This window comes from Juglans microcarpa x Juglans regia, chromosome 4D (assembly GCF_004785595.1).
Source record: "Juglans microcarpa x Juglans regia isolate MS1-56 chromosome 4D, Jm3101_v1.0, whole genome shotgun sequence".
NCBI lineage: Eukaryota > Viridiplantae > Streptophyta > Magnoliopsida > Fagales > Juglandaceae > Juglans > Juglans microcarpa x Juglans regia.
The window spans coordinates 18,678,882-18,696,634 of NC_054600.1; the positions used below are offsets into that span (position 1 = coordinate 18,678,882).

Here is a 17,753-nt window from a genome sequence, read left to right on the forward strand (position 1 = left end):
TAGTTATATGTCTAAGTTATGGCATGTAGAAAACCTAGAAAGCAACAAGGGTCTTGCCCATCTTAGGGAAGAGGCGCCCAAGCCCGCTAAGGGGCCCAACATGGGCTAGTGCAAATCGGTTACCAAGGGCCTTAGGCTTTAGAAAAATCCTAACTAGGGTTTTGGCATGGGAAGTGTTTACTTGGAAGAGAGGAAAAGCTTTTCCTAGAATTTCTATTATGAGGAACCTAGGGAAAAAGCACATTGGATAGCACAATGATGCCGTGTGGCCAAAATGCAAACCAACACCTAGGGTACAGTGAACCTAGACATGGAAGTGGAAGAATTGGACTAGACGCCTAGCTATGTAAAGCCAACAGCCACATGCCACGTGTCTCGCATGCATAACTCACCTCTAGGTTACTTTGTATCTTGACGTAAAAGTGGGTAAGGGGAGTAAGAGAAATTAGGGCTTCAGTAAACCTAAAGGACCACACGCCACCCATAGGATTTTGGTAAGTTCCAAGGTGCAATGATTTGAGAAAGGGAAGGAGCGCATGGGGACACTACAAATCATAGGCATAAGTCTCCAAGAGACTTCTAGGGCTTCTGCCATAGGGTTTGCACACCAACCATGGAGAAGCCAACCACTCCTTTGACACTTTTCACGTATGGAGGAAAAGCATGAGAGTTTCTAGAAGAGACGCATGGGGAAGGCACACGCCCACACAAGTATCGTGATTCTAGAAGAATCTGTAGGACAAGAGACCGACTATAGGGAAGCGTAAGAGGCCAGCACCCTGGATAGTCAAAGAGGCTCTAAAGAGCCCTGAGAGCTCATCAGAGCCATCCATAGTAGAAAGGTTTGAAGCCACCAACCAATTCATTATGGAAGTGCTACAGCTCTTTGAAGAGCTAAGGAGGATACTTAATAAGGACAAGGCCAAATAGAGAAGGCCTTGTAGGGTTTTGATACGAACCTCAAAAGATCTTAGTCAAATGAAAACAAGAAAATAAAAAGGGATTCATGGTTTATTTTTGGAGATCCCTGTTGTTTTGGGAGATTTCAAAACACTGTTTATTTTGAAGTACTTTGAACAAAATGAAATCTTTTGGGATAATTAGTTTATGGTTCCATGTTGTTTTACAAATTGCTTTAAATCTTACTTAGATTTATATGAATTTTCACTACGATTTATTGCATATTGCTAGAATACTATATGTGCATTGCATCTTAACTGTCATGTATAAGGGTATGTAGCCTTAAGTTACACATCCTGACACTTCAGTCATCGTCCAATCCTAAGTGGGGGCTAGGGGCATCGCAGATTATGTCTTCTTTCTCCTCTTCTCCCTTAACTCATGTCATTCTTCTTTTATATCACCTTCTAATAAAGTGGAAAGAGAGGGTGTGAGAATATTTTATTTCTAGTTTTCAATTTTTTCATAGTAGACCCACCCTCTCTAGATCCTTTGTGGATGCTAATCTAAGTACCAAACCATGTAAGTTACTATCTCATTTATTTTCTTCCATCTTTTCTTATCTTTTTATATTTATGATTATGTGATTTTTCCATCTTCAAAGTATCCAAACCATCTGACCATTATTTGCTATCTACCACTTAAAAATGAGCTCATGCATCTCATAAAAGGTGACAATACAAGATAAGGCACACTAACCAATAATGAGAAAAAAAACAAGGACGTTGTTAGGTTCACAGATGAATTCCATCGAAGGTGGCCACCGAAAAGAATAAATTTTTTTTTTTTTTTTACTTTTTTCCATACATTTTTTTATATCTTTAAATTTATTTTTTTAAAAAAAAAATTCACAATTTATTTTAAAAATACTTTCTTAATCACTAAGTAAAAAAAATCTGTTGCTGCTTTCAGTGGCCTTCATCTGTGGATTAAGCATTATCCAAAAAACAAGCCTTCATCAGTAGACTTACTTGGTCATGCTTTTCTTAAAATATTGTTGTATAAGACTAAACACACTAACCAATAAGATATGACACTCAAGTGAAAAAATTGGTATAAGGTGGATCACATACCCAAAATGGGGGTTGGGGGTACCCCTTCCAATTTGACTTCTTCTTTTTCATTATTGTTACCCAAATGAATAATTTAAGAAGGAGGTGATTTGGGTATGTTCAAGAAAATCAACAAATATAAATAAACACACGATATAAAAATATGTAAACATAATACTAAGTTGTATTGAACATAAAGAATAAGGACAAGAGAGATGAAAACTCAGTATTTTAATGAGTTTTAGCCTCATTACCTACATTCTCACCTCAAGCTATTACTTGAGAATTCTCAAATTCTCAAATTCAATCATTCAAGACGAAAATAGATAACTTACATCTATAAGCAATTAATACTCATGGAATCCATGTAGAACATATTCTACACTTACGTGTAGAATGCTTACTACACTTACAAGGGTTGTAAAAACCCATTTATAATCATTCAAAAATTGATAATGGGTAATATATCAAAATACACACCTAGATGAGTGGAAATAATACAATGCAAACTATATCTCTCTCAAAATGAACAAGTTGTTAAACTCAAAACTAGAAAAAAGAGATTGAAAGCTTTTAATGAATGAGTGTTGTAAAGCCTGTAATTGTGGTCTTAGAAAATCTCAAATGGACTACTTATGCACATATGAGATGTGGCGTCCTCGATCCCCACGTGTTATTTTTGTGGAGTTCGTGACACCGAGATGTTGACCACACGGATCACGCACCCCAATGACCAATGCTCAGAATGTGTACAATATGCAATAAGTGTACAAAATAAAATTCACAACGGAGAAATAGAAAGGTCTTTTTTTATTAAGTACCAGAATTTGTTCAAAAATAGTAAAGTAACTTTACAAGAAATATACAATCATCCGACAGGTAAATTAAAGACAGGAAATAATATCAGGGAAACAAATCCCATAACGCTGAACAATATCTCAGCAACTCAGACCTTCGGCGGAGGTGATCCCTCGGGTTCATACTCGGGCTCTGTGTTAGACTCTACGGCACCATAAAACAGAACCGTAGGGTAAAACACCATAATGAGATTATGACATCTCAGCAAGTAATTAATCAAAACAACATCCAAGAGATTTAAAACATATTAATAAATTCATGAGTCCTCATACGGACAAATATGCATAATAACAACCCACATTCATTTTTCCCAAAAATACACTTTTAATACTCACACCAAAAATCTCATTTTTGGCCCCGATCATAATTATTACAAAATTATGCATGCACCACGGTCTCCCCAATGGACCGTCCACACACCCTGGCTCTCATCGTCACATCAAGGGTAACGTCCGTGCATGAGACTTCGTAACGAGCGATGCCCAGTTCCGCGCCCAGCGTGTACATGGCCAAGCATCCTCTAACCTCATCAGCCAAAAGGTCACGGAATCGGTACGAGAGCGTTACCGTCTCCTCCGTTCCCGTCGTCGCCCTGCAACAACTCAGGGGACGTCATGTCAATCTGTTATGCTCCCGAGTGACCAGAGGAGCTCCACTGAGATAATGCCTCATCTCGGCTTGGAGTCGTGATACACACACACCCACATATTTAGTCTCATTTACAAACAGACAACGTGACATCAATAACAAAATTTATTAAAGACGATAAATATGCATTACAACAGTTTATTTGAATACATTTAAATAACTCATTTACAATTTCTCAATAATACAGTTTCCCAACTACACGCGTAATCCCAACCTCCAATCCGGCCAAGGCCCAATTCCAACAACTCCAATTAATAAATAAAACCCAACACTTCAACGGTTCAAGGCCCATTTCCAACAGACCAACAAATCAACAGTTTACAAATGAAAATTATAACAATTTATTAATTAAAACTGAAAAATTACATACACACGAAGTTAGAAAAATTCTGAAAGATCACTCGAAAGGGGCGTTGCTCAAGTAGCGACACAACGGCAGCACACGGCAAAGTTCATGGCGGAGCAATGCCATAAAGGCTCTGAACTCACGGATTTGGGTAAAATTACAAGTTAAACTACACGGGTGACTCACGGGGATGGTCCAACAGCCAAGGAAAAATCACTACAAACACAACACAACCCTTCGGATTCACCAACAAAAATATAGAACAAATCTCAAAATATCAAGAGATACGAAATGCTTAAGCGAGAAAGGGAAGATGAGGATTTCGGAAGGATTTAATTGCAGAAGCCGTGGCCTATTAATGGGCCAAGTATGGCAGTTGGAGGGACCGCGCGGTGAAGCTGCGAGTTGACAACAGCCTTTGGTCTTCATGCCGAAAGGCACGGAGGCAACAATGGAAGGAGGAGGTGGCAGCTGGAGGATGAAGTGTGTGACTAAGGTCCGCATGGTGATTGAAGTAGCTGTTGGAAGAATAAGTTGCAGGAAGAAGATAGAAGGAAGAAGAAGAAAGAAGAAGGAGGAGGAAGAAAGTCGTGCGGCGCATTAAGGAAGCAATGGAGCTCTAGCTTCCTGACCAAAAACGGCGCCGTTCGAATTAAAATGGGAGGGCTGGGCTCAGCTTGTGCACGGGTTGGGCCCTCCTTCACACGGGCTGGGTTAGTCTAGGCTCACTAAACTCACACACCCACAGCACACAATGAGAAACACACACCCACACAGCCCAAGTGAAATAAAAACACAGAAATTAAAGAAGTCCAACCCGGAAACCCACACAAAATAATAACATACCATAAATAAAATAACACAAACAACAAAATTAAAATAACACAAATAAAATGAAACAAATACAATTAAATAAAAACTAGAGATTTAAAACACATGAAAATTAGGAATCTCACAACCTCCCCCCTTAAAAGAAATTTCGTCCTCGAAATTGCCAAGTTCCTTCATTGATTCCAAAACAAGATACATCACAAAACTCAAAACAAGCTTGAGAAAGAAAACAAACATTCAAAACTACCCAAACAAGTAAGGGTAGAACTTTCTCATGTCTGCCTCTCTCTCATGAAAAATCCTGAGCCAAAGGATCTCCCCAAGATACCATAACTAGAGGTATCATCTTGGATCTCAATTGTTACTATTTTCTGTCCAAGATCTGAGTTGGCACAACTTTATACGTGAGATCAGGCCGGAGTTGAATGTTTCCTAGATCAACGAAACGTGGCTCTTGCAGTACAAAGCTCTTCTTCAATGACGACATGTGGAAAACATCATGAATCTCTCCAAAATATTCTGGCAAAGCAATACGGTAAGCAACAGGTCCAACCTTCTCCAGAATTTGAAGGGCCAACATACCTCGGACTAAGTTTCCCTTTCTTACCAAAACGCTTAATGCCTTTCATTGGAGAAACTTTGAGGTATACCCAATCACCTTCCTCAAATAATAGATCTCTTCTCCTCGTGTCCGAATAGCTCTTCTGATGACTCTGCGCAGCTGCCATCTTGTTTCTTATAACTTTAACCTCATTTCTCATCTCCTGAACAATTTCTGGTCCAAGTAGATTCCCTTCACCAACTTCATCCCAAAACAAAGGAGATCTGCACTTCCTCCCATAAAGAGCTTCATAAAGGGCCATTTGAATAGTTGCTTGAAAACTGTTATTATAAGCAAACTCTATAAGCGACAGATGATTTTCCCAACTTTCCTTAAAATCCAAAACACAAGCTCCCAACATATCCTCAAGGGTCTGAATAGAGCGTTCTGACTGACCATTGGTTTGAGGATGATAAGCACTGCTGAATTTCAACTTGGTGCCCAAAGCTGTCTGCAAACTCTTCCAGAATTGAGACGTGAATCGTGAGTCCCTGTCTGACACTATACTCTTGTGTATTCCATGAAGACACACAATTTCCTTGACATATAACCGAGTCAAACTTCCCAAAGTATCAGTGTTAGAAATAGGTAAGAAATGGGCACTCTTGATCAACCGATCAATAATAACCCAGATTGAATTCTTCCCACTAGGCGTCATTGGTAGTCCAATTACAAAATCCATTGCAATGTTGTCCCATTTCCACTAGGGAATAGGGAGTGGTTGAAGATAGCCAGCGGGCCTCTGATGCTCAGCTTTAACCTACCGACAAGTTGTACATTTTGCAATAAACAAAGCAATGTCTCTTTTCATACCTTCCCACCAAAAACTCTTTTTCAAGTCTCGGTACATCTTTGTACTTCCAGGATGAACTGAATAAGGGGCTGCATGGGCCTCAGCCAAGATTCTTTCTTTAAATTATGAATCTGTAGGAATCATCCTACGATTGCAGAATAAAAGAATGTCATCTCTGCTTAGACTGAAATGCGCAGGTCCTTGCGACTTCTTGACTCTTTCTTTAATATCTAACAGCTTAGAGTCAATTTCCTGCAAAGTCTTTAACTCCTCAAAATCAAGAATTCGGATATCATGAATTGAAGTCAACACCTCTTCCTACTGTGAACTCTTAGCAAAAAGTCTCCTCATACCAAAAAGAAGAGAGTCTAACCCTGGTGATCAGCCTCATCAATCGAATAAGACTTCCGACTGAGCGCATCTGCAACATGATTTGCTTTTCCTGGGTGGTACTTAATCTCACACTGATAATCAATGATTAGCTCTAACCATCTCCTCTATCTCATGTTAAGACTTTTCTACGAGAAAAGATGTTTTAAGACTCTTATGATTAGTGTAGATTTCACAAGTCTCCCTATATAAATAGTACCGCCAAATCTTGAGAGCGAAAACCATAGCTGCTAACTCCAAGTCGTGCGTGGGATAATTCTTCTCATGATCTTTCAATTGGTGGGATGCATATGCCAGAACTCTTCCTTCCTGCATAAGAACACATCCCAAACCAAATTTGGAAGCATCACTAAAAACCACAAATGGCTTATGAGGTTCCGAAAGTGCCAAAACAGGTGTTGTAGTTAACCTCTTCTTCAACTCCTGAAAACTCTTCTCGCATTTGTCGGACCAAACAAACTCCACATTTTTCCTGGTAAGAGTAGTGAGAGTTCTAGACAATCGAGCAAAGCCTTCCACAAACCTATGATAGTAACCGGCAAGTCCCAAGAAACTCCGAATTTCGTGCACCGTTGAAGGACGTGGCCATGCCAAGACAGCTTCGGCTTTACTTGGATCAACTGCTACTCCATCTCGGGACATGACATGACCAAGAAATTTAATCTCCTCCAACCAAAATTCACACTTTTTCATATTTGCATAGAGCTAATGATCTCTTAACTTACCCGAAACCAATCGAAGGTGACTGGTGTGCTCTTTCGGTTCTCAAGAATAGACCAAAATATAATCAATAAAAACTATCACAAAGGAATCTAAATAGGGTCGGAATACTTTATTCATCATATCCATAAATGCTGCAGGGGCATTGGCTAATCCAAAAGCTATCACTTTAAACTCATAATGCCCATACCTAGATCTAAAGGCAGTATTAGGTATATCCTGATCCTTTATCCTCAATTGATTGTATCCCGACTTTAAGCCAATCTTTGAAAAAGTTGTTGCACCTTGGAGTTGATCGAATAAATCATCAATTCGAGGTAGGGGGTACTTATTCTTAATGGTTACCTTATTGAGCTCTCGGTAATCTATACACATTCTAAGGGTACCATCCTTCTTTTTAACAAATAGTACTAGTGCTCCCCAAGGTAAAAAACTAGGCTGAATAAACCCCTTATCAACCAGTTCCTACAATTGACTTTTCAGCTCTTTTAATTCTGCTAGCACCATTCGGTACGGGGCCTTATGAACAGGTGCCGCACCGGATTCTAGATCAATGGCGAACTCCAAATCACGAACAGGTGGCAAGCCAGGCAAATCATCCACAAACTCATCAGAAAACTCCTTCACAATTGGAATATCTGCTAAAGATTTCTTCTCCGAAAGTGCAGTCACCACATGAACCAAGTACGCATCTGCCCCATTAGCTAAGTCCCTGCTTGCTTGAATGGCAGATATAATTGCAGGTTTTGCCTTTATCTTACTTCCTGCAAACTCTAAATACTTTCTCCCAGGTAGTTGGAAACTAACTATCCGACTACGACAATTAATGCAGGCAAAATACTGATATAACCAATCCATTCCTAGAATAATGTCAAACTCAAGTAATTTAAACTTTATCAAATCTGCCTTAAGAGTCATTCCATTAATAACCAAAGGACAACCTAGGGTAACTTTTGAACACCACACAGTCTCCCCATTTGGTAACTTCACTACCAAAGACTGCGATAAAGGTTTAAAGACTAGGTTGCACATCAATGCAATATTAACAGATATGAACGACTGAGATGCTCCCGAGTCAAACAAAGTGCAAGCATAAAAATCATATAGTCGAACTCTACCTAAAGAAATTAAAACTATTGATGAAGTCTATAAATCAAATCACACAGTAGCAATTTCAAAAGATTAGATAGAAATCTATACCTATGATGACTCCAGCATTTTGGGTTTCCGGAGCTTCATCATCTACCTCACCAGTGTCACTACGTAGACTCTAGCTTGAACAGTTGGTTTTGGGGTAGTCCTCCCACCACGGTAACCGCCTCGATTCGCCTGCATCATGGTAGGGCAATAACGAGCAAGATGTCCCGTTTGCCAGCATCTGAAACACTGTATCCCAGACAAATGGCACTCGCCTACATGAGACCTATTGCATTTGCCACTTATTGGCACTCGTCCCCCCATTCGTACTCCAGTGGCCATCTGCGGTCGGGCTCCAGTCCTAGTAATAAACTTAGGTGCAGACCCCGAACTACTTCCTTCCTTGAAAACTCTTCTCTTTTGACCGATTGGAGCAGCAATAGGATCAATAAACTCCCACTCTGCAATCGTGGCAACCTCCACTAATTGCTGAAAGGTCAGAATTTGCAAACAAGCAACCTGTCTACGGATCTCTAGCCATAGACCCTCCTGAAATCGCTCGATCTGCATCTCTTCTGTAGCAATCAAATGTGTAACAAACTTCCCAAGTTCTATAAACTTCCGGGCATACTGCTCGACCGTCATCTCCCCTTGCACTAAATTGTTAAACTCTCGGGTCTTCTGTTTCCTCATAATGTTCAGGAAGAACCGATCATTGAATTCCTTTTTAAAACGCGGCCAAAATACCGCAGCAATTGATCCTAACTCCATTTCCAGAAGCTCCCGCTTGGTCCCCCACCAAGCAGTCGCGTCATCTTGCAGCAGGTAACTTGCGTATAACACTTTCTGAGTTTCAGTACACCCACAGATCTCAAACGTCTTTTCGAGATCACTAATCCACCTCCCAGCACTAAGTGGATCCTCTTGTCCAGAAAAAGCAGGGGTTCTATGAGCTAAAAAACGTTCATACGGACAACAGTTCTGTTGCTCCATTTGTGGAGGAAAATTTTGTTGAAAAAATGCTGTCATACGAGTTAAAGCTCTAGCCATAGCGAGATTCCCATCAATACGAGACAAGTCATTCTCAGGTTCCGGATGTGGCATTCCTGATCGGTCCATCTTTCTGATAAAACGCGCCTTTTAAAACTCGATATTTAATAAACAAGTTAAAATACAATAAAATATTCTGGTACTGCACCTAGGTATTTTTACGGTTTTACCCAGAGTCAGACCGCTCTGATACCACCTGTGGTGCCCTCGACCCCTACGTATTATTTTTGTGGAGTTCATGACACCGGGATGTTGACCACACTGATCACGCACCCTAACAACCAATGCTCAGAGTGTGTACAATATGCAATAAGTGTACAAAATAAAATTCGCAGCGGAGAAATAAAAAAGTCTTTCTTTATTAAGTACCAGAATTTGTTCAAAAATAGTAAAGTAACTTTACAAGAATTATACAGTCATCCGACAGGTAAATTAAATACAGGAAATAACATAAGGGAAACAAATCCCATAACGCTGAACAATATCTCAGCAACTCAGACCTTCGACGGAAGTGATCCCTCGGGTTCATACTCGAGCCCTGAGTCAGACTCTATGGCACCATAAATCGAAACCATAGGGTAAAACACCACAATGAGATTATGACATCTCAGCAAGTAATTAATCAAAACAACATCCAGGAGATTTAAAACATATTAATAAATTCATGCGTCCCCATACGGACAAATATGCAGAATAACAACCCACATTCCTTTTTCCCAAAAATACACTTTTAATACTCACACCAAAAATCCCTTTTTTGCCCTGATCATAATTATTACAAAATTACGCATGCACCACGGTCTCCCCTATGGACCGTTCGCACACCCTAGCTCTCATTGTCACATCACTGGTAACGTTCGTGCATGAGACTTCGTAACGAGCGATGCCCAGTTTCGCGCCCAGCACGTACATGGCCAAGCATCATCTAACCTCGCCAGCCAAAAGGTCACGGAATCGGCACGAGAGCGTTACCATCTTGTCCGTTCCTGTCTTCGCCCTGCGACAACTCAGGGGACTTCACGTCAGTCTATTACGCTCCCTAGTGACCAGAAGAGCTCCACCGAAATAATGCCTCATCTCGGCTTGAGGTCATGATACACACGTACCCACATATTTAGTCTCATTTACAAACAAATAACGTGACATCAATAACACAATTTATTAAAGACGATAAATATGCATTACAACAGTTTATTTGAATACATTTAAATAACTCATTTACAATTTCTCAATGATACAGTTTCACAACTACACGCGTAATCCCAACCTCCAATCCGGCCAAGGCCCAATTCCAACAACTCCAATTAATAAATAAAACTCAACACTTCAACGGCCCAAGGCCCATTTCCAACAGACCAACAGATCAACAGTTTAAAAATGAAAATTATAACAATTTATTAATTAAAACTGGAAAATTACATACACACGAAGTTAGAAAATTCTAAAAGATCACTCGAAAGGGGCGTTGCTCAAAGTGGCGGCACAACGGCGGCACACGGCGGAGCTCACGACGGAGCAATGCCAAAAAGGCTCTCAACTCACGGATTTGGGTAAAATTACAAGTTAAACTACACGGGTGACTCACGGGGATGGTCCAACAGCCAAGGAAAAATCACTACAAACACAACACAACCTCTCGGATTCACCAACAAAAATATAGAACAAATCTCAAAATATCAAGAGATACGAAATGCTTAAGCGAGAAAGGGAAGATGAGGATTTCTGAAGGATTTAATTGCAGAAGCCGTGGCCTATTAATAGGCCAAGTATGGCGGTTGGAGGGGCCGCGTGGTGAAGCTGCTGGTTGACAGCAGCCTTCTGTGTTCATGCCGAAAGGCACGGAAGCAACAATGGAAGCTTGAGGTGGAAGGGGGGGTGCGTGGAGCAGCAGCTGGACAGCAGCTCTTCGGAAATTCTCAACCGAACAACACCGAGTAGAACAATGGAAGGAGGAAGTGGCGGCTGGAGGATGAAGTACGTGACTAAGGTCCACATGGTGATGGCAGCAGCTGCTGGAAGAATAAGTTGCAGGAAGAAGATAAAAGGAAGAAGAAGAAAGAAGAAGAAGGAGGAAGAAAGTTGTGCGACGCATGAAGGAAGCGATGGAGCCCTAGCTTCCTGACCAAAAACGGCACCGTTCGAATTAAAAGGGGAGGGCTGGGTTCACAGCACGGGCTGGACTTAGCTTGCGCACGAGTTGGGCTCAGCTTGTGCACGGGTTGGGTTAGTCTAGGCTCACCAAACTCACACACCCACGGCCCACAATGAGAAACACACACCCACACAACCCAAGTGAAATAAAAACACAAAAATTAAAGAAGTCCAACCTGGAAACCCACACAAAATAATAAAATACAATAAATAAAATAACACAAACAACAAAATTAAAATAACACAAATAAAATAAAACAATTACAATTAAATAAGAACTAGAGATTTAAAGCACATGAAAATTAGGAATCTCACATGAGAAACTTGTTTTCATTTTTCTAAGTTGTCTTTTCAAATTTAAAAAGCTTCTTTCCTTTTAGAAAATGTCAAAAGGAGTGTTCCTCATTTTTCAAATTTTGAACAAATTTTCTCACTATTTGTAAATGTCAAAAAGAGCATCATTCATTTTTCAAACTTTCAAACAAAAGTATCTCCTTTTTGTAGATGTCGAAAATACTATCACTCATTTTTAAAATTTTTAAACAGCACTTTCTCCTTTTTGTAGATGTCAAGAAGATCATCATTCATTTTTTAAATTTTCAAACAAAAGCTTCTCTTTTTTGCAAATGTCAAATACATCATATCATTATCTTTCAAATTTATCTTGCACAAGTGAAAGATGTAAAATCGATTTTTCATGAGTTTTGAAATATTTTTAAGTCTTCAAATTATTAAGAAATGTACAAAAAAAAATTTGTAGACTTTCATTGATAAACATGTTCATTTCTCATGCTCAATTTGTTGATGTTTTTATCCTTAAACCTACATTATGTGGATAATCTTAGACCCCTTGATGCTTGAATTTGAGTTTATTTGTTAGTTATCGTCAGAATTTATAAGCAGGTATGACTTCCTAGATCATGTCTGAAAATTGAACAAGGCCATGTATGGATTCAAACACGTGCTATGCATTCCTCTACAATTTTGTTGATCCGTCATTTTTCATGTTTGGTCAACCTCGTGGTGTTTTGGTTCTCCTTTATGTGGATAATATTACTATCACATGTTCTAATAATGTGCTTATTGGTCATTTCATCTCAATCCTCTACTCCAAGTTCTCCATGACGGGCTTAGGAATGTACTATTACTTGTTGGATGCCGAAGTAACTCCTGCTCCATTACTTCTTAGTCCAAGTATGGATTAAGATAATTGATCATGCTTGCTTGTAAGGTTGTTTCTACTCCCTTATCTCCAAGCATAATGCCTCCATTTATGACATACCTTACTCTAATCTAGCTCATTTCGGAGCCTCATGGATGCTCTACAATACCTTATACTCACTCGTCCGGACCTTGCCTTCAATGTCAACTACAAGCTTATACATGCATAGGTCTACACTTGTCCTTTTCTAGCACCATGGATCGGCTTGCTACCCCACCACCAAGCACTTTATAACCAGCGATTGTACTTTTCTGGTACTAATCTCTAATAAGATATGCATTCCAGCATTGTTGTCGTGACTCTCTCCCTACATAATCTCCATGTATGGTAGATTAGGATCCCATGTATAGCAAATGCATAGTTGTAGGCTAGCTATAAATGGTAGTTGTTGACCTTTGTATACTTTATTCAAATCAATACAATGCCTATGTCTCTAGACGGCATTCTGGTTTCCTCACATGGTATCAAAGACCCCTGAGGCATCAACAATGGATATTTCGTCTACCTTTTCGATCCCTCTTATACCTAAGTTTTCTTCTCTTGATTTCTCTCCTACCAGCACCCACCTACCTAATATCTCTATTAAACAAGTCTCTAGTAGTTACTTGTTGTAGAAAGCACAAGTGGTCCATGTTTTGCATGGTCATGGCCTTCTTAGCTATGGCCATGTCCACCAAGAACCATCATCGGCGAGGATGGTGCATTATGTTCCAACCCAGCGATAGCCCATTGGCTACGCATTGATTAACTAATCCTCAGTCGGCTCAATAGGTCGTTGTTTGATGCCCCTCTATCACAGGTCATCAGCAGTGAGTCTTCTCATGATGCCTGGACTATGTTGGAAACTTTGTATGGTAGCCATATACGAGATTGTGCCCAATAGATGAATGATGAGCTTCAACCGCTCACAAAGGGTGCATCCTCATTGGAGGATTATTTGCACAGAGCCAAATCCTTGGCTCTCTTCCTTCGAGGTACATGAAAATCAATGGATGACAATGATTTCATCATGTGATTCTCAAAGACTTGGGTTTTGAGTTTGACCTCATCATGGCCGCCCTCTCGTGTCACTTTTCCTTTGCTTGAAGAGGTTATTAGCAAACTACGAAACTTTGAAATGCGCATTCTTGCTGCATGGGAAGCCTCCTCTATCGCTGCTCTCTATACTAACCGTGGAGTAATAATTATGGGCCTTAAAGAGGTTGTGGCAGCCATGAACATAGTTGATCCAACACCCAACACGTCACTCACTCGAGATACAAAGGCAAAAGGGGTGATCGATCTCAAGGTGGTTCCTTTAGTGGTCATCCTTAGCAATCACCAAACTGTGGGGGTAGAAATTCTAGACGTGGTCATGGTATCACTTGTTTCTACTATGCCAGTTTGAACAACAAAGTCGTTAGTTGCTTTGCCTCAGATGAGGAGGCCGCCCAATACAAGGCCTCTCCTACTCTGAAAGTAGGTGATTCACGTGATGATACTTGGTATCCTGACACTGGGACAAAAAACCATATGACCTCCAACACTACTAACGTTGAAGGTATTCAAACTTATTCAAGACATGATTCTATAATGGTAATGGGTTGCCTATTTCTAGTATTGGTCATGTCGCAAACCTGCTATTGATATTAAATTGAAAAATGTTCTTATAGTTTTTATTATCAAGAAGAATCTACTTTCTCTCTCTCAACTTAGATGAGGTTATAATTGTTATTTGATGTTTTATCTGTGAGTTTTCTTCTTAAGGACTTGAGGACGGGTCATGTGATGCTTAAAGGATCAGTGGTGGATGGCTTGTACCCAATCAATCCTCACACCGCTCCAGTTGGACATATGAAAAATACAGTGTCTAGCAGCTTGTGGCATGCCTACCTCGGACACCACCAAGCCTTCTATAACCGGCTACAGTACTTTTCTAGTACTAATCTCATCTGTTGGTGTGCTAAAAAACAACATACTATTTCTCACTCATGTACTAAGGCCAAATAGCAAGTTATGGTTCATAATGCTACTTAAATCACATGGTAGGCCTTTGTTGTACATGATTTCAGTGGTCGTATGTCTTCTCCACCAAAATTATTTTGTGACTATCTAAGTGCTCTATACATAACAATTAACGTAGTTTTCCATGCACAGAGCAAACATATTAAGATCGATTACCATTATGTTCGTGAACTTGTTGCCCTTGGTCTACTCCTTAGTCAACATGTGCCATCTTCTTCTCAGCTTGTTGATATTTTCTCCAAGCAACTTTATAAGCCTAACCTTTTTTCACTATGAGACTAGCATGGCCATGTATCACAGATTAGTTTGCAAGGGGTTATTGAAGGAGTCGGACCTTCCTCTGAGATTGTTGAAGATTTTGAGGATCAGCTCGTACAAGATCATAGTTAGCATAGTCAACTATTTCCTTTTCTATTCTCTAAATTGTGTTGTGATTATGTATAATCCCTTAGATTGAGCTCCACTGATTGTAAAGATATATACCATATGTTATAAATAATATAGACTCTCACTCTAACAAATAGAGCGAATCAATCATAAAATCACAACCCAATGCTCTTCTTTTATGCGTACCGTTTTCTTTTCTCCTTTCTACACTTTTAAAAGAAGTTGGTTTATGGTTTCAAACACTCTGTCCCATACAGAGAAATCCAGGTCTTCTACTGTGAGGTTTATAAATTTCCTCTCCAGTTCTTATATTAACATGTCAAATGATGTTAAATAATTTGTTTCAGCTTACATTCATGCATTCAACTTTAAAAGACGAAATTGTTGAGCTTTGAAAATTTGATGCAAGATCTATTTAGCCAATATGTATCAATTTTAGAATTTGTTCACTCAATCATACTCGTTCCTCAGTATTTGTCTCCAACCAACTAGTATTAGAAAGATATAATATTTCAATATCATTAAATATACTTATAAGTTAAACATATATTTTAGCAGTCCACTCTATACTTAAGGCACTTAGTGGTTCTGATTAACAGGGAGAGAAAAAAATAATGGATTTAATATGTTTTTCCAGTCATATGGTTTTGGGGCCATAATGCCAAGAAGTGAATGCTTAAAAGGACAGTTTTTACAACTATCACAGTCAGTGATGGTCCTGGTGAGGTTTTTGCTTTGTCTCTTGACAAACATATTGTCTCTTGGGCGATAGTCCATAGAGTCTGTTACGATGGATGATGAGATTACTAAATGATGGGGGTCTCTGAAGCTCACTGATGAAGAACAACAGGAGCTTATACTACCAGAAGATGCAGTTACTTTAACCAAGCTCAGGGGCAGCCATTGCCTCCTTGCACTCATCCTTAACGACAAAATTGCAAACCGTGAAGCTTTCAAGACCACAATGGCAAAGGCGTGGAATACTACAGGATGGATAACCTTCAAGGAGCTTGGCACCAATAGATTCCTTCTCAAGTTCCAACTCTTATCGGATAAAACAAAGGTCTTGCAGGGAAGACCATGGTCTTTTGACCGTCACCTTGTCTGCCTTAAGGACTTCGAGGGAGAGCTATCTCCAAATGAGGTGCAGTTCTCCTCAAAACCCTTCTGGGTTCAAGTCCATAACCTCCCTTTTGCAGGTATGAATAAAATGTTGGGGAAGAGGATAGGTGCAACCATAGGCAGGGTGCACACAATGGAAGTTGATGCCCAGGGGTGTGGATGGGGCAGCTTTCTAAGACTCAAGGTGGATGTGGATATCACCAAGCCCTTGAAACGAGGCCAAATGATCAACCTGAGAGGTAAGCCATGCTGGACCTATTTCAAATACGAACACCTCCCTACTTTCTGCTTCAAGTGTGGCCTACTGAAGCATGTGAATGGGAAGTGCTCAAGCTTTAATCAACCCCCTCAGACTCGAGAACAATACGGTCCATGGCTTAGAGCTTCCTCTACATTCCCTCAACCATCCTCTGTGAAGAAGTATGGAGGCTCACCGGAAGTTTCCTCTCAGGGACCTGCATTCCAGGAGGAGTCAGAGGAGGAAGGTAACCGGGATACTGGTAATGGGCAGTCTCAATTAGCAGCAGAGGCAGAGGCCTCAAGTCAGGAAATCCCAACATGTTTCAAGGAACCTATCTCAGTCTAGCCTTTCTCTAGCCAAACCAACCAAGATAGCAACAATTCCTCTGAGCAAGTCTGCAGTCCATGAGCTTGTCTGAGGATCCCCTCTTTCTCGGGATTCCTGCTGAGCCAAATGAAGCTCTCCTTGGGGTGCAGAGAAAAAGGTTAGTCACATAAGCCAAAACTTGCCTTTTCTTATGAAAGAAAATAATAGGGCAGCTGTCAATAACACCACACCAAAGGCAAGCTTTCCTAGTAAGTCAAATCCCCCTAATTCTGGAGTAGCTGTTAGTCACAAGAAATTGCTCTCTTCAGGGGAGCTCCTCCAAAATGGGAAATCGAGAGAAAGAGAGAGAATAAAATAGGGTTTTTGATTACTATTTTACATCACTAACGGCGCCTATTATAAGGTCACCTACCCTAACAGATGAAAATAAAGAGCCATGGGCTGACACACTTACTAGACGCGAGATAATAATTGGACGGTGCTCGTTTGCATTCAAAACTCACTTCAACTCATTTCATCTCATTATTATAACTTTATCAAATTTTCACACAAAATATAATAAATAATTCAACTTTTTTAAATTTCAAAATAATTTTTTCAAATTTTCACACACAAAATATAATAAATAATTCTATTTTTATTTTATTATTCATAAATTATCTCAACTCATCTCTGAATCCAAACTACTCGTAAATTAAATAATATGGACTCAACCACAAACTCGTGCCCAGGCTAGACCGTTAACCCATTCGACTCTACTGGACTTATTGTAAACTGCAGCAAGACCCAAACCCAGCCCAGTTCACTTGCAAGTACGTTGACCGAAGCTTCCCTCTTCAGAACACTTCACTTAAACAAACACGAACCTTCCTCTTAAGTTCTTCTTCTTCCTCTTTAGTTACCTCGAGATGCA

At 39.9% G+C, this 17,753-nt stretch overlaps 2 protein-coding genes across 2 annotated transcripts; both read right to left on the reverse strand.

Annotated features, from left to right (window-relative positions):
• Positions 1-5,059: 5,059 nt before the first annotated feature.
• LOC121260187 lies at positions 5,060-5,954 on the reverse strand. Its single transcript, XM_041162029.1, has 3 exons — positions 5,693-5,954; positions 5,346-5,497; positions 5,060-5,248 (listed from the first exon to the last, which is right to left on the reverse strand). The coding sequence occupies exons 1-3, from the start codon at positions 5,952-5,954 to the stop codon at positions 5,060-5,062; spliced, it is 603 nt and encodes a 200-aa protein (XP_041017963.1).
• Positions 5,955-7,664: 1,710 nt separating this feature from the next.
• LOC121260188 lies at positions 7,665-9,455 on the reverse strand. Its single transcript, XM_041162030.1, has 2 exons — positions 8,451-9,455; positions 7,665-8,345 (listed from the first exon to the last, which is right to left on the reverse strand). Exons 1-2 carry the CDS (start codon positions 9,453-9,455, stop codon positions 7,665-7,667), a joined length of 1,686 nt encoding a protein of 561 aa, XP_041017964.1.
• Between the last annotated feature and the right edge of the window lie 8,298 nt (positions 9,456-17,753).

Excerpts from the sequence above, each read along its gene's own strand:
- LOC121260187 (XM_041162029.1), bottom strand. The coding sequence starts at position 5,954 with ATGACGCCTAGTGGGAAGAATTCAATCTGGGTTATTATTGATCGGTTG. Across the intron at positions 5,498-5,692 it reads TTATCATCCTCAAACCAATG|TTGGTGAAGGGAATCTACTT; the intron begins GTCAGTCAGAAC and ends TTTGGGATGAAG. Across the intron at positions 5,249-5,345 it reads TATTTGAGGAAGGTGATTGG|GTTGGACCTGTTGCTTACCG; the intron begins GTATACCTCAAA and ends ATTCTGGAGAAG.
- LOC121260188 (XM_041162030.1), bottom strand. The coding sequence starts at position 9,455 with ATGGACCGATCAGGAATGCCACATCCGGAACCTGAGAATGACTTGTCT. Across the intron at positions 8,346-8,450 it reads GAGTCTACGTAGTGACACTG|ACTTCATCAATAGTTTTAAT; the intron begins GTGAGGTAGATG and ends TTTGATTTATAG.